The sequence below is a fragment of the Rhineura floridana genome, chromosome 2 (genome assembly GCF_030035675.1).
Source record: "Rhineura floridana isolate rRhiFlo1 chromosome 2, rRhiFlo1.hap2, whole genome shotgun sequence".
NCBI classification, from domain to species: domain Eukaryota; kingdom Metazoa; phylum Chordata; class Lepidosauria; order Squamata; family Rhineuridae; genus Rhineura; species Rhineura floridana.
In genome coordinates, this window is record NC_084481.1 from 221,474,056 (window position 1) to 221,491,439 (window position 17,384).

At 41.7% G+C, this 17,384-nt stretch overlaps 1 protein-coding gene across 3 annotated transcripts in view; it reads left to right on the top strand.

The window, feature by feature from the left end:
• The window catches only part of INF2 (inverted formin 2), a 93,267-nt gene extending 82,711 nt beyond the window's left edge, over positions 1-10,556 (top strand). Inside the window, exons 22-23 of one of the 3 annotated variants that reach the window (XM_061612290.1) lie at positions 4,509-4,574; positions 7,397-10,556. In XM_061612290.1, the coding sequence (XP_061468274.1) occupies positions 4,509-4,573 (65 nt within the window). In that variant the 3' untranslated portion in view covers position 4,574; positions 7,397-10,556. The remainder of the gene's footprint in view (positions 1-4,508; positions 4,575-7,396) is intronic. The other 2 variants (XM_061612292.1, XM_061612291.1) reach the window with 2 other exon arrangements.
• Positions 10,557-17,384: the final 6,828 nt, after the last annotated feature.

Here is a 17,384-nt window from a genome sequence, read left to right on the forward strand (position 1 = left end):
CCAAGAGCCAAAACAGAGCAATCATGTCCTAAGACTGCAGTCCTCTGTACATTAACACGAGAGTAAGTCCATGGAACTCAGTGGGTCTTTACATCTGACTAAAGATGCATAGTGTTTGTGCTGCACAGCTGGAATCCTATGCATAGCTGTGTAAGCATCCCATTAAATTCAATGGGATGTTCCAAGGCATAACTTAGATCTCTAAACGTCGTGCATCTATAAATAGTGAATAAATGGATAAAGGGTAGTACAATTAAAAAAACAGAGCAGAAATATTTTCTCTCTCACACACATACATTAAGGGACAATGTATAATTTATAAACAATTGTATTCCGAAAGTGCCCAACAGGAGCTTAAATGCATTCGTAGGAAATTATGGAAGTCACAATTCACCTAAAGCTAAGTGTTATCCCATTGATTTCAATGGGATGGTTAAGCACATACCCGGATCTTTCCCACTGAAATCCATGGGACTTATGAACATTTACCTTTGCCTGGATTGTGTGCGAAGTGAGTATGAGCAGCTGTCAGCAATAAAGTTGCTGACAGTAATAATAAACAGACGATGTGCAATTTATCAGCTAAACACTGTAACAATCCCTTAAACATTAGTTCTTTAAGATGATTTGTAGATGTACTGTTAATTTACAACAACAAAAATGGCAAAGCCCCTTTTAAATCACATTTGTCTTTTGTTTTTGTTTTAGCAATATTGGCCATAAAAACATTTTGTAATCATAAATCACCACGCAGAATTTGCAACAAACTGTACCATATTTTAGTACAAGTGCTTTGTTGAAAGTAACTGTTCTAATCCACAGTGCAAATTGCTGTTTGAGGTAGAGGCAAAACTGGGGTTTCCAATCTTGCAGTACGAATCCAAATATTGCTCAAAGCACCAAACATAAAAAATTAATTTCTGCTTCCTTGGAACGTTTGCAAAGTGAAAAGCAAATGTTCCTTCCACCACCACCACCCTGCCCCGCAGTTTGATTTGAGTTCAGCATAACAAAACTGCCAAGGCAGTCTGAGTTTGGCTTCATTTGCTTTCAACAGCTGCTGCGTTTGTTAGGCTGACCTTTTCCCTGGTAACTTTCAGGAATAAATTACACATTTTAGTTGAATGCACAGATTGTTGGTGTGTGCATGCATGCTCCCCCCCCTTTCTAATATAGCAACTGGTGGTGAGGGTCAATCAGAACTGGGACTGCTGCGAAGGGGATTAACTCTCTTCTTCCATACTGCAGTCCCAGTGAAAATATACCACCAGCATCCTTGGCAACCACCCTCCCAGCTAGAGATGGATGAATCTGTCCATTTTAGTTTCTCTCAGTTTCTCATTTTTCCAATTTTAAATTTGCAGGTTTTTTTTAATCTTCAGGAAAATACATCAGCATTTTAGGGTGAATTTCTCCTAATAAACACATTTTACATGCATTTTTGAATAATGTACACATTTTTGCATGCAGTTTTGAATAATGTACACATATTTGCGAGCATGCATTTTTGTATGTTCTTTTCACTAATACATGCATCTGTGGGCACATGGGTATTTGGCATAACTGCACTTTTCGAAGGATAACTGGTTTCAGTTCGTGTTTGGTGCAAAAAGTGCGAATTAGGTAGTTTCTCACTCAAATGCCAACAAAATTGAATCCCCCCTGCCCATCCCTACTCCCAACATAAATTAGCAGCTGCAGAGGGAATGTTTTCAGTTTGTTTATTTATTTATTTATTAGATTTATATCCCACTATTCCTTCCAGGAGGAGCCCAGGGCGGCAAACAAAAACACTAAAAGCACTTTAAACATCTTAAAAACAAAAGACTTTAAAACATATTAAAACAAGACATCTTTAAAAACAACATTAAAAAAAACAACTTTAAAAACATCTTAAAAAGCAGTTCCAACAGAGACACAGACTGGAATAAGGTCTCTGCTTAAAAGTCTTGTTGAAAGAGGAAGGTATTCAGTAGGCACCGAAAAGCTAACAGAGATGGTGCCTGTCTAATATTTAAGGAGAGGGAATTCCAAAGTGTTGGTTGAGATTACAGTGTTACGGAATTTTTTTTTTTTTTTTAAACCTCATCTGCAATTAGTCCTGATCCTGATTGCCTCTTCCTTTCCTTGTGGCTGCTGTTTAAAGTTTTTTTTACACACACACACAAAGCCAAATCTGTACATTTAATGCAATGTGTAGTTTGGTGCACGGAAGCTCTTACAGTACAGATTAGGAACTAGAACACGGTCTTATACCAAGTCAGGCCTCTGTTCCATCTAGCTCAATATTGTCGACACTGAATGGCAGCGGCTCTCTAAGGTTTCAGACAGGAGCCCTTCCCAGCCTTACTTGGGGATGCCAGGGATTGAATCTGGATCCTCTACATGCAAAGTAGGTGCCCTGCCACTAGGCTACAGCCCTTGGCATTAATGTGTTGCAGTGAATCTGCACTGTGCCTGTGCAGGGGTGTGGCACAGCTACGTGTAATGAGGCTGATCCATGCAATATGAGCTCTTGATCCTTAAAGCAGGACAGTCACTACAGGGATGCTGTCACAAGGAGGCCAGCACAAGCTGTGATTCATTGGGCTTCATGCAGCCCAGTCATTTATTGTGACCTCCCACTTGTTAATGCACTGCACCTGTTTTTGTAGTCCCAGGGAAACAGCATAAGCAGCAAATTTAGCAACTCCCTGGTGGGTCATCATACTTGGGAGGTGGACTTCATTGGGGGGGGGGAAGGGTAGGTCAGAAGTTGAGCTGGCCTGCTTTTTAAAAAGATGCCCAAATAGAGAGCTAAATAGTGGGTCATATGAAACTGTACTACCCTAGGCAGTAGCGGTCTGTGACGTGGTGGCACTAACCTGACTTCCTATCACCAGCATCACTGCAGCTCACTGGGAGTGAGAGGGGAAGGTGCAAATTTGTTGTGGCGCAAATGCATCAACAGGAGCACCGGAATGGCTCCACCACTGCAGTTGCACTGTGCCAACCTCATCACCTCCTTGCCCTTTTCAGTAAGCTCCCAGAACTCCCTGGGAAGAGGAATTAAACCGCTCTGAGAATTGTAGCTCTGCGAGGGGGAATAGCTAACCACACTCATCCCCCCCTTATGAAACTACAGTTCCCAATATTCTTTGAGTGGGAAGCCATGACTATTTAAAGTGGTATAGGAGTGCTTTAAATGTATAGCGCAGATGGGCCTTAAGCTGCACCAATGCCAATTAAGAGAAACCAGGTAAGCATTGCCATGTCTCTCTGCCAACCATTATTGACCCTAGGACTGCACACCTATCTCTGGCCTGCAAAGTGGCATTCTGCATTCCGGTCTTGTAAATCCCTAAAATACTTGGGCCCTGCATGCTCTACAAAGCACCTATCTTCTTATATCCCGGGTTTGAAGGCAGATAGGTTTGCTTCTTTGTGTTTTTTGCTTCCCGGCTCTCAGGGACTTAAAAGCATGTGATAGATTCATATGCCCTCTATTTTCCCCAAAAGCGTTTGGTGTGCTTGTTCCGGAGATAAGGGAAAGAGTGATTGCTACAAAAGCAATGCATCTCCGTTGCAGGAAAGAAGGGGTGGGCTCAGGGCTCCCTGTTCTTACCATGGAACAGGTTATTCATGCTCAGAGTTGAATGTGCACGTGGGTCTCTTTGGAACTGGGCATGCGGTTCCCAGCCCACTTTTGGGAAACTATGCACCTCGTAAGAAAACAAGAAGAGCCTGTTGGATCAGGCCAGTGGCCCATCTAGTTTGGCGACCCTTGTGTACCAGTGCTCTTATTTATGGGTGGGTGGCTCCGTCCAGCATGGATTGGGGTGAGGAAGGGTACACTAATTGGTGCCCTTTTGCTGATGGATGGGCTTTTGATCCACTAATGGAGGAGGGGCAGAGGGAATTTTTGCCCATTACCCCTGCAGCCCAACACACACACACACACCAACTTCCATCCTGCACCTGATGTGGGGAGCAGGCGCTTGGGGGCTACATTAGGTGGAGAGGTAGGCAAACATTTCTTCCCCTCTTCTTCCATTAATGGAGGCATCTGCTGGATCAAGAGCCCTTCCATGGCAAGGGCACCACCAGTTGGATTCTGCCCTAACTGTTTAACCAATTAAATGGGGTTGCACTTTTTTTTTGGAATACTGTTTTTTAATGCAAGTATTTGCGTACCGTTTTTAAAAGAGGCATTCTCTCTTCTCTCGCACACAAGATGGAATGCCTCTTCTAAGACGATGTCTGTATGACTCTCACGTCCATCCTATAAAAATGATGGAAGTCTCCCTTTTTGGCTCAAAGCTGCTGTTTTACTTGTATGCAAATATCATCGGTTAATTAATTCCATAAATCGACTGACACTCCTATGATTAATCACCTATGATGTCTTTTAATTGATTGGCACCCCTGTTTCCCAGCACGCTGACTTTAAACCCAATGACCATGTTGTTAACAGTTGACTTTCCTAATTGCCTGGCTACATTTAGCGTCTCTCTTTTATTTGAAAGCAGTGGTTGACACTGATTTGGTTGATACTGGAGATAAAAAAGCAAAAAGAGTTTGTGAGATACAGTGAGGTATGTAAACCATCAGAGGCGCTTCTCTGTGTAACTAACTGTCACGTCGGAACTTTCCACACCTAATGATCATTGCCACGTAAAGCTGTGCTTCTGCCTCTGTAATAGCTAATTATATGCCCTGTATTCCTTTTTTTTTGTGATTTTGCTCTCCGGGTTCAATCTCTGTAGCTACTGGAGTCACTAGCAAAACTCCATGTTGCTCAGGATTGGGCCCAGGATCTAAGTCTTCTGTGTCAAGCCAATCAATATTTCCTTGCAGGAAAATTTTTGTCTTTTGTTAAATCGTTTAATGTTGTCAGACATGTGGGGATAACGGACGTCCTGCCTTTTTTGTCTGATTTCTGTTTACCGTATCCTAAAATTGTGTAAAAATGCAATTTCAGTTGTGTCCATCTTCTTTGTGACAATAGAATCATGGTGAGGCTTGCCCAAAGTTCTCCGCTGAACTTCATGGCCGAAAGAGCTTTGAACGAGGATTTCAACCCAAGCTTCCCTACATCCATTGTTGGCACGCCTTAGTGAAGTACAGTAATGCTTAACATTCATACCGTGCTTTGGCAGGTTAAAACCACTCCTCATGATTGCAGTCCTTATAGCGGACTCTTAATTCAAGTCAATGTTGTTATCTCAAATGAAGGACTCCTGATTCACAGCTTAGCTAAGATGCCGGTTCTGAAAGTGCTCTTACATATGCCTAGGCCAGACCTCCTCAACATGGTGCCCTCCAGATGGATTCCAACTCCCATCAGCCCCAGCCAGCAAGTAAGGGATCATGAGAGTTGTAGTCCAATAACATTGGGAGGGCAGTCCATTCTTCAGGTTTATATATGGACATTTTTGTGGTGAGGTGAAGGGGTTTAAGAGGAAAGGGAATTATTGTACAACAGCAAGAACATAAACAGAGGAGGCTTAATATGTATAGAGGGATTCCATTTAAGTGCTTCTTGCTGAATAATCAGGTGTAATACAGCCTGCATTCTTTCTTTATTTTAATATCTCCAAAGCAAAAGGGCTAGAAACTTGGTTTGTTTATTTATTTGTTTGTTTATTTATTTATTTATTTATTGCATTTATATACCGCCCCATAGCCAAAGCTCTCTGGGTGATTTACAACAATTAAAAACATTAAAAACAAATATACAAATTTTAAAAAAAACATTTTTAAAAAAGCAGTTTAAAAACACATGCTAAAATGTCTGGGAGAAGAGGAAAGTCTTGACCTGGCGCCGAAAAGATAAGTGTTGGCGCCAGGCGCAGCTTGTCAAAAGGATCATTCCATTATTCATTTCTTTTTTTTAAAGAAAATTCAGGAAGGGATGTGGAATATTTATTCTTTCACAGTCTCCTATACCACCTGGCAGGACAAGTTACAACAATGCAAGTTTAAAAAAAATGCACAGACAGGAATATCAGGCCCCCAAAGACTCTGCTGTTAGCTAGAGGCCTGACCAAAATACTCATCAAAGTTCTAATAATCTGTTTATGGGCTGAGTAAGTGTTTGATGTCCCAAGAAATCTTCTGCTCTTGCATTGCTCATTGACACTTCATTCAGATTTCAACTCTGATGATATAAAGCAGCTTTCTCCAACATGTGGCCCTTCGGGTTTTTTTGGACTCCAACTCCCATCAGCCTCAGCAGTCATGACCAATGGTTAGGAATAATGGGAGTTGTAGCCCTGGTATCTAGAGGGTACCAGGTTGGAGAAAGCTAATAGAACATGTTGAGAAACAAGAAGATGGCCATCCTGAAATTGCATCGTTCTTTTCCTTTGCCTTCTGATTGCAAGCAGCTATAACATAACCAAATGAATCAATGACATGCCTTGTTACAAAGCCAATGTGTTTGTTTTACCAAACCTTCCTTTTTTTTTTTTCTTACTTTGTAAATATCAGTACCGGGAACAGTTTGGAGCATTTCTCCCATGTGATTCCAACGGTTGCCCGTTATCTTCCATTATTGTCCATAAGAACACTCTGCCCCTTGTTCAGTGAAGACCCCATTCATATTTCCCTCTACCCAATCACCCCCCCAAAAAAAACATGTTTTTGAATTAATGCACTGATGAACAAAAGTCAAGAAGCCCAAGTAAAGTTTTTTTTTTAAAATTGAAATCTTCATCTTAGCAGCAAAGCTGTCAGTATTAGCCTTACAGTTTAGCTGTGAGCACACTAGTTGCCTACAGCAAAGCGTTTCCATTGGCCACACCTGGAGGGGCAACAAGTTGATCTGCCAATCAGTTGCAAAATCTGTTTGAAGCTGAATTTTTTTAAAAAAGCACTCAAGCTGAGCCCTCCAGGTTTTACAGTAAAAAGGGGCAGGGTTTGACTAGTGTCATGTTTCCCAGTTTTCAGAAAAGAGAGGTGGAGACGCACTGGAACCCGCAAGACAGCGAGTGTATTTCTACCCTTTATATATATACATGCTGTTTCTATCAGAGCCCACTATGGGAAGGCCCTTGCGGGGTGAAGGGCCCTAGACATTTTCATCCTGCTCCCCTCTCAATAATGCATTTGCCTGAAAACAAGAAAAGTCAAGCAAAAAACTTTTTATTTAGTCACAATATTTATAAACCACTTTCCACCACACTGTGGCCCCAAAGTGGTGACCCCACTCTTCATGATAATTTCAACTTGGAAAGTTTTTGGACTGCTAAAATTCTTACCTGCATCCCTTGAAAAATGATCCAAGGTACATGATGCTGTAACAGTGTTAAAGCTAAGCAGATTGCAGCCTGGACAGAGGCCATGCATAATGCAGTGCTCTAGGTTTTACTGAAAAATGTCACTAAAGATATTGATGTGTCCTTTCCTTTTACAGGTGGTGCAACAAGACAGAAAAAATAAAAAGCATGTTCTTCAGTAACGTCAGCTATAGAAGATAGCCATGGTAATGGGGTAGTGTCTATTTTTTTTCCTGGGGAGACGGTGGATATTTAATAGATAGCACCCAGATGTGAGAGATTTCCAAACGTATGTGCCTTATGCAAAGCTCTAGTTCTGTACAAATTCCCTCCTGGTTTCACGCAGTTGAGACAGGTCTTTGGCCAGCCTTGTCTGGATAAATCACAGATCAAATTTTTGCAAATGACAAAGAAGGTGTGGCCTAAGTGGTGCCTCTAGAACCCAATGGCAGGGATAATTTAAGCTAACAATGTCAACTTCTGATCAGAAGTGCTCTCATTATTGACTATAAATGGACACTGACCATTGAAAACGATGTGGGACCAAGGTTTTGGATTTTTTTTCCAGTGTTTATTGTGACTGTGTTATTTGAAATGCAAATGCTCTGTGAGCAGTGGAGGTTTGTTCCTGCAAAGACCTACACTCCTCTTCTGATCATATTCTGATCAAATTTGGCAATGTTATAAGGCCTCGCCAGATTCAAGTAAGCAAGCCGTACTACAGACTGCAGCAGAAGGCAAAAGAGAAATCCCCTAGGATCTTTTTTCCCCCAAAGCTTAACTCTTTCAAAATTGTAAATGTACCAAATAGTATGGAGATCTCATTTTAAGATAATGTCACTGAAAGACCTTGCCTTGGAGGTCTTAGAGAACAGTCAGGAAGCTAGACAAGAACCTCATTCGCTGTTAAACAAAAAAAGAACAGCAAGAGGAAATCCCTGACTCCACCCAGACAACAACTATGTCAAGTGCCACCTAGTGGCTGAACAATATATTGTTCGCACAATACATTATCCGCACAGACATATTCTGATACAATTGTCTCCTAGTATTTAAGCACCAGCCAGTTCATCTGCTGTGTCAAGGATGAACCATTGGCACCTGTCGGAGGCAAGCAGGGAGTCAGAGCCCAGGAATGCTGAAAAGCACTTCATAGCCAGGAAGATCTTGATGTTCAATCAAGGTCTCAGGCCAAACAGGAAACCTTTTATAGACCTTTTCTGTCCACCCTGTGTGGGCAGGACCAGCCCAGAATCTAATAATACTTCACTGTCAAGACGTTGTTCTAATCTGTGGCTTCGATAGCTTTCAGCTCCACAGGACTGCTGCACAGAGACCCAGTACTAGCTCCAGCAGGTCCCGACATAGTGTTCCATTAGCCATGATGGCTACTAGCCATGAAGGCAATGTTCTACCCCCACTGTCAGAGGCAGTATGCTTTTGAATACCAGTTGCCAGTTGGGTGCTGTGAGAACAGGATGCTTGACTGGATGGGGCATTAGCCTGATCTAGCAGGGCTCTTCTTATGTTCCAGTTACTTTGAACAAAAAACCTGGTCTACCCTTGCCTTTGAAAGAGGTTCTAAGGTGACACTGCAGGATGGGGTGACATTTTTGGATGCTACTTTACATTTCTTTAAAATTCCTGGAAGCCCAGACTGAGCTAAAGCCCTTTTCTCCTGGGGGTGATATTTTTGAATGCTGCTTTGTATTAAAAGAAAAGAAAAAGAAATCCCTGAGGTAGAAAATTAGCACAGCAGGTTAAGCCAAAGTCCTTTTCCCCTGAGAAGCTAGTTGTTTTACACTGGGGAGCATTCAAAAATATGATCCCTGCCCTCAGCCTCAAGTGGTGTAGTCCATTCTTCCCTCCTCAATATGTTACAGTCTTGACTGTGAGGATATCACAACTCTTTTCCTGTCCTTAGTGACACTAATATTTAATATTTTTCTGCCAAGTAACTCTCCTTACAACTCTGTGTGTCTTTGCAAGAACAGCATCTGCCAAAGTTCTCAGATGATTAACTCCAACAGTTTTTCACTCAAAATCTTATTTCTGTGACAAACCTCTGGAATCAAAATTGCTTCGTTTCAGGCCTGTTGTTGTTTTTCACTTCCTGAATTCAAGGGATGCTGTCGAGGCTATATAACATTAATGGACTTAAATCATTTGGGCGTTAATCATCGGAACCTGCTATAGCCGATCATCATAACTGAGTTATTCTGTTGTTTATCATTAATGTTGGGAACCCCATGGATTTGTACATAGCTGCCATCTTCTGTATATTTCCCCAGATGATGTTGAAATATTATGATGAACGCATAGAAATAATTTTATAAGCTCAACTTAGTAACAATATTAATTGGACAAATTCATGTTAAAGACATAAGAGAGGCTAGACATTCTGCTGAACTGAGATGAATGTTGTATTTTGGAGGGTTTTTTTGGGGGGGGTTGCTTGAAACTGACTTTGAGAACAGCACAAATTGTTGACAAAAGGTGGTCACAGGGTTTTTTTTAAAGTCACAAGAACATTAAGGGCACATCAGAAATGGTAGTATATGTGTAATATTTGAGTTGGTTTTGTGTGCAAATAGCCAGATGACGCTCGGTGTTATCTCCCTGTGATCAACCACCTAAGCAGAATACTAGAAAGGGAGACAGGGCTGGATCTTGAGCAAAAAGAGAGAATTTTCAGGGAAATAGCAGAACACTAGACCAAACTCATGGGCCAAAAAGATGCACAGACTAGGGGGATTATGGGACAGGAACATAGCTCAGTGGTAGAGCATCTGCCTTGCATGCAGAAGGTCCCAGGTTCAATCCCAGCATCTCCAGATAGGACTGGGAATGTCCCGTCTGGAACCCTGGAGAGCTTCCGTCAATCAGTGTGGACAATACTGAGCTAGATGGACCAATGGTCTGACTTGGCATAAGGGAGCTTCCTATCTTCCCATCCTGATGGATGGCACAGCTCCTGGCAGATGGTGGGTTTCCAGCTGACAAGATGCAAAGAGGAATGGGCTCCTGTACCTTTAGTAACTGTGCAGAACAGACTGCAGCTGCAGCCAACCATCCCTGCATGTCAAGTTGCACCTGCCAAATTTCCCATTTCTGTACAGTATTACTGCCCAACAACAACCCAGTACAAAAGAAGCAGGAATTCAATGGGACTTGCGTAGAAAGCCTTGGGTCTTAAGGATAAGGACACCCATTCCTAGCTCTGGATGGATTAATGATGACTCTATAACATAATGTCTCCAACTTTATGCCTATGTATACTACATGAGTGCAATAAACTTGCTTATATTTAATACACTTCTACATTTGTCTTGTTTTTTTAAAAAAAGTTGCATGAGAAGTTTATGAGACAAGTGCTAGAATGTACAAAAATCATGTTGGAATTGTTACTTTTGCCTTTGAGCAGTGGTCTTCCAAACGGTGTTCTGGGGATCTCTAACCATCCTGGAAAGCTTATCTGGAGTTTCTCAGTAAGAAGATTGGTAATAGCAGGCCTTCTTCCCTAGAAGCCATCGTGTCTGCTGTTATGGACCTCCCCCTGTGACACACAGTCACAGGAGAGTTTGGGGTGAGCTGTCTACTTCCCCACACGCAGTCCAGTCCACATGATGCAACTGAGACACCCAACCAGCCTTGCTAGTACCCTACATACACTCAGTGGTGCCATCAGGTAGGACTTTGGGGCAGGTGTCCAGGGCCCCATTCAGCAGAATGAGCAGGAGGGCCTTACCATATTTTGAGAAAAGTAATACATCAGGATGGGGAAACTTTTTCATTCCGAGGGCCAGATTCCTTTCTGGGCAACCTTCTGCGGACCACATGGCAGTAGTGGGCAGGGCGAGAAGGGCAGTGCAACACTTGTTAATTTTATCTTTGCACTGTAGCTTGTTTCTATACACACTCCAGCATTCCTCTATCCTTCATTCAGGCAACCAAGAAGCATGTTCAGAGTTCAAGGACACATTTCAGCCAAGGGAAAGCATGTACAATTTAAAAGCGAACATTTCATGCTTTTAAACACACACACACACACACACACACACAAACTGGGCAGGATAGACCTATAATGGAGCCATTGTGAAACTAAGGTAGAACAGAAACACATGGATCCCTCCATCCCTATTTAGAAGACTTTGGACAGATAACAAGATATTTTGAACCTGTGGCACATGCACACACACACACAGCCGGTAATATTATACGTACAGACCCAAACAAAGGTCACAACAGCTTCTAATATGAACCTGCCCAAAACTTCACTATCTGCTTTGGAAGTCTTTATCCAGATGCCCCCCCCCCCATTTTCAGAGCTGAGGTTGAGTGGTGACCGGGCAAGGTCCGTTTCAGTGGGTGATGACAGCAGACGCTATTTCATTATTGAGATTACAGGTTGAAACGTTTTAATTTTTCAACATATATAATAGGTGCTCAGTGGCTCTGCTTTTATTGGTCTCTTCCCCCCCCCCCATTTTTCTCAAACTTAGGCTGCGTCTGTACACCATACCTTTAAAGCACATTCAAAGCACACACACCCCAAAAAATCATAGGAACTGTAGTTTACCCCTCAGAGCTACAGTTCCTAGCACCCTTAACAAACTACAGTTCTCATGATTCTTTGCAGGAGGGAATGTGCTTTGAATGTGATTTAAAGATACAGTGTGTGTACACAACAACAGATTTTTTCCTGCTGTTTTTTAAAGTGTTATTCTCACCATCACCATCATCGCTAGCAGTGTTATTCAATAAATTTATTGCAGGGTGCTTTGGATATGCATCAAAAAGCAGTATATAATTTTTAACAGGAAAAAAACATGCACACCATCTTCTACCTCCACACCATAAATTTAAAGCATATTTATACCACGTTAACAGTCATGGATTCCCCCAAAAATCCTGAGAACTGTAGTTTACCCCTCACAGAGCTACACTTCCCAGGATTCTTTGGGAGAAGACATGTGATTTTAAAAGCCTGGCGTGATGGTGATCTCTGTTTGGCTTGAACACACGACTAGGGTGCCTGTCCCCAGTTCCATCCCCCCATGTGTTGAAATGTGTAGGCTCTCTCCTTGCAATCAGGTGCCCTGCCTTTTTTGCGAGCTTGAACAGATGAGAAAAGAAAGAGCCCTGACATAGTCTGTGTATTTCTTAAGATGTGATTCTGGTCTTAAGCAGATTTCCTAACATGTTTGCCATTGAGAAGTAAACAATATAATAAATCACTTTTTAACATGTAGCAGGAAAGAAATGGCTCTTCCAGACAGATCAAATTATTGCAATTATCCTCATGCGGGGAGAATAAGCCATTGCTTATGGCATGCTTCAAGATTTCTGGAAATTTGATAGTGGTTTAATGTTTCCCCATTTCTCTTGCATTGAGGCAACACTATAATGATTCTGGTTACTTGTGAACATAAGAGCCTTCCTGAGTCCGGCCCAATGCTTATCTTTGGAGAGCATCCTGTTCTCACAGTGGCCAACCAGATTTCAAGAATAATATACAGTAACACAATTTACCCAGAAGGTGGCACCATTTTCTCTAGAGTCGGGAGTTCTCAAATTTTGTCATATATTATAAGTAAAAAAAAATAATGTATATTTACTGGGGCTTATTTATGTATAATACATCTATGAATTTGTTATAATATCTCACTTTTCCTCAACAGTGCACAATGTAGCATACATGATTCTTCTCCCATTTCTCCATTTTATCCTCACAACATCTCTTTGATCCTGAGAGGTAGTGTATGCCACAAGGTCAGAGAGGGAACATCATGGCCAAGGGGGGATTTGAACCCAGGTCTCCCCAGTCTTGGTTGAATGCTCTAATTACTGCATCTACAACCACTACACCACACTGGTTCTCTATACCACAGTGGCTGAAATGGGCTATGAATTTTAAATCACTATTATGCAACTTTGAATAGTCATGGCTTCCTGCAAACAATCCTGGGGACTGTAGTTTGTTAAGGGTATTGAGAGTTGTTATAAGACTATTACCCTCCCTGACCCATTATTCTCAGAGTTTCCTTGGGAAGAAACTCTGGGAATTGTAGCTTTGTGATGGAAATAGGAGGTCTCCTAGCTCTCAGCACCCTTAACAAACTACAGTTCCCAAATTTTGGGGGGAAGCCATGGCTGTTAAAGTGGCATTATACTGCTTTAAATGTGTAGCACGGAGGGGGCAAATGAGGTAGGTTCATATTAAAAAGTGAATTGAACTGAATTTTTTCCCTACCCATCCCTAATGCCAGCAGTACTTGCTTTTCACTGGTTTCAGCTGGCTAGCTATCTTCCCCAGTTGCCTTCTCCGTCAGGGCAGCAAAGCCTCTAGGCCAACCCTGTCTGGAAACGCAGAGGAACAAGATAATAGAGAGCCCTGAGGCGATATAATGGTCTGTACCACTTCAGACTGCAAGTGGAAGATTATATTATAATGATTATATTGTCTTACTTGGCTGAATGTGTAGGTTAGTCCACTGTCCTAGTGCATAAACTATGGAGTTCACTCCCACAAGAGGCAGTAATGGCCACCAGCTTGGATGGCTTTAAAAGAGGGTTACACAGATTCATGAAGGAAAAAGCTATCAGTGGCTACTAGCCATGACGGTTATGCTCTGCCCCCAATGTTAGAGGCAGTATGCTTCTGAATACTAGTTGCTGGAAGCTACCAGAGGAGGGAGTGCCCTTTGCATGCAGGTCCTGCTTGCAGGCTTCCCATGGGCAACTTGTTGGCCACTGTGAGAACAGGATGCTGGACTAGATGGGCCATTGGCCTGATCCAGCAGGCGCTGCTTATGTTCTTATGTCCCAACCAACCCCATTGAGAACTATTGCAATAGTTATTGTATAGAAATAAAAGACAACAAAAAAGGTAGAACAAGAGTCCTATTTCAAAAGATTACAGAAATTAAAGGGAAATTTAAACGAAGGGTAGGGATGTTGAATAATCAACGGGAACACACTGACTGATCAAGATGAAATCAAAAGAAGATGGAAGCAATACACTGAACAACTCTATAAAAGAGATGCAAGGATGACAGATTCATTCACGGAGGAACCGTATGATGAAGAACCAGAAATTTTAGAATGTGAGGTGGAATACTTGGAAGAAACAAATCACCAGGAACAGATGGCATACCAACAGAGTTGCTACAAGCTACTGAGACTGAAACTGTCCAAATTTTGACAAAAATATGTCAACAAATATGGAAAACTAAATAGTGGCCAACAGTCTGGAAATGTTTGATATATATCCCAATTCCAAAGAAAGGGGATCCCAGGGAATGCAGTAATTATCAAACTTTTGCCTTAATATCCCATGCAAGTAAAGTAATGCTCAAGATTTTACAACAATGGCTCTTACCATATATGGAGCGAGAAGTGCCAGACGTCCAAGCTGGATTTTGAAAAGCAAGAGGTACCAGAGATCATATCACAAATATACATCGGATAATGGAACGGAGCAAGAAATTTCAGAATAAAATCAACCTGTGCTTTATAGATTACAGCAAAGCCTTTGATTGTGTAGATCATGAAAAATTATGGAATGCTTTAAAAGAAATGGGGGTGCCACAGCATCTGATTGTCCTGATGCGCAACCTATACTCTGCACAAGAGGCTACTGTAAGAACAGAATATGGAGAAACTGATTGGTTCCCCATCAGAAAGGGTGTGAGACGGGTGTATTTTATCACCCTATTTGTTTCACCTATATGCAGAACATATCATATAGAAAGAGGGACTGAAACAAGATGAAGGAGGTGTGAAAACTGGAGGGAGAAATATCATTAATTTAAGATATGCAGACGATACCATACTACTAGCAGAAACCAGGAATGATTTGAAACGAATGCTGATGAATGTTAACGAGGAAAGCAAAACAGCAGGACTACAGCTGAACGTCAAGAAGACTAAAGTAATGACAACAAAAGATTTATGTAACTTAAATGTTGACGATGAGGATATTGAACTTGTTAAGGATTATCAATACCTTGGCACAGTCATTAACCAAAATGGAGACAATAGTCAAGAAATTAGAAGGCTAGGACTGGGGAGGGCAGCTATGAGAGAACTAGAAAAGGTCCTCAAATGCAAAGATGTATCACTGAACACCAGTCATCATTCAGACCATGGTATTCCCCATCTCTATGTATGGATGTGAAAGTTGGACAGTGAAAAAAGTGGATAAGAGAAAAATCAACTCATTTGAAATGTGGTGTTGGAGGACAGCTTTGTGGATACCATGGACAGCGAAAAAGACAAATAAATGGGTGTTAGAACAACTTAAAAAAGAACTATCACTAGAAGCGAAAATGATGAACCTGAGGTTATCATACTTTGGACACATAATGAGAAGACATGATTCACTGGAAAAGACAATAATGCTGGGGAAAACGAAGGGAGTAGAAAAAAAGGAAGACCAAACAAGAGATGGATTGATTCTACAAAGGAAGCCACAGACCTGAACTTACAAGTTCTGAACAGGGTGGTTCATGACAGATGCTCTTGGAGGTTGCTGATTCATAGGGTCACCATAAGTCATAATCAAGTTGAAGGCACATAACACACACACACAGAGTGTTTTTAGTGTTTTAGTTTGCTGCCCTGGGCTCCTACTGGAAGGAAGGGCAGGATATAACATTGATTGATTGATTGATTGATTGATTGATTGATTGATTGATTGATTGATTGATTGATTGATTGATTGACAGTAATGTTTTGGGTGTCATTGAAATCACTTTTATAGCCTACCCAAATTCTCATGCAGTTGAGGGAGATCCAATTGTGTTGCTGGCAAAGCCTGTTTCTAAACCTTCCTCGAAATCAAGACCTACCACAAATGGATTTATATCATCATCATCACTAAGACATGTGGATGAACCTTTCCAGCTACTTCATTGGGGTAAAAATTAAATGCAGTGGCGGCTGGAGGCTCCATGTCAGTGGGGCAGTGGAATCCGCTCAAGTTTCCACTAAGCTGAAGCACCTCCTTGAAAGTTCAGACTAATGACCAGAGTGGATTCCACTGCCCCACTGACATGAAGCCACCCACCACCAGTGATTAACTGGTTGAAAAATCTGACAACAGGAAGATTCTTGTCATTTCACTAGTATATAGGAATGCTAGCAAAATGGTTGAATAGCCAACTGAAGATCTTCTTTCTCTGACAAAAGCATGAAAGATGTTTACAAGAAGAGAGCACTGATGCTCAGACAATTGTGTGCCACATTTGCCCACATGTCATGATTAGCGAGTGACTGTTGTTGTCTGTCCTCAGAATAGAACTGACCATGTGTGTGTGTGTCATGGGACTGGATTTATGAATTGCAACAGATTAACTACAGCAGGGGTGTGGTTTCAATTTGGTGTGGTCTGCTTCTTGTTTGTTTGTTGTTGCAGAAATCCTTGTGTTCCCTTGTTGTGTTTTAAATTTTAAAAGGAATAGCGCATACTTTGGAAGATGCATCTAGACTAAGACATCAACCCTATACCCACTTACCTGGGAATATGCCACATTGAACCCAGTTGGAATTATTTCTGAGTAGACGTGTAAGATTGGGCTTCAGGCTGGCGTGGGGAACTTTTGGCCCTCCAGATGTTGCTGAACTACAACTCCTTTCTTCCTTGGCCATTTGGCCATGTTTTTTGGTTTTGATGGGAGTTGTAGTTCAGCAACATTTGGAGGGCCAAAGGTTCCTGACTCCTGGCTTAAGGTCACGTCCACATTTAAAGCACATGGCTTCCTCCAAAGAATCCTGGGAACATTTGTTTACCCCTCACAGAGCTACAATTCCCAGCACCCTTAAAAACGACAGCTCCCAAGATTCTTTGAGGAAAGAACTGGCCCATGTACCCAATTCAAGGTGTTAGTACTAGCAGATAAAGCCCTAAATGGCTTGGGACACAAGTATCTAAAAGAGCATCTTGCCCAGTATCAACCATCTTCAAGAGGAAGGGCAGGATATGCTTTCTTTCATTCATTCATTCATTCAATCAATCAATCAATCAGTATGATTGTAATGTGTGATATAGATGGGAGCTGTGTTATGCTTTAGACCCACTGAAACCAACCATAGGTTCTGCTGATTTCAGTAGGACTAAAGCAG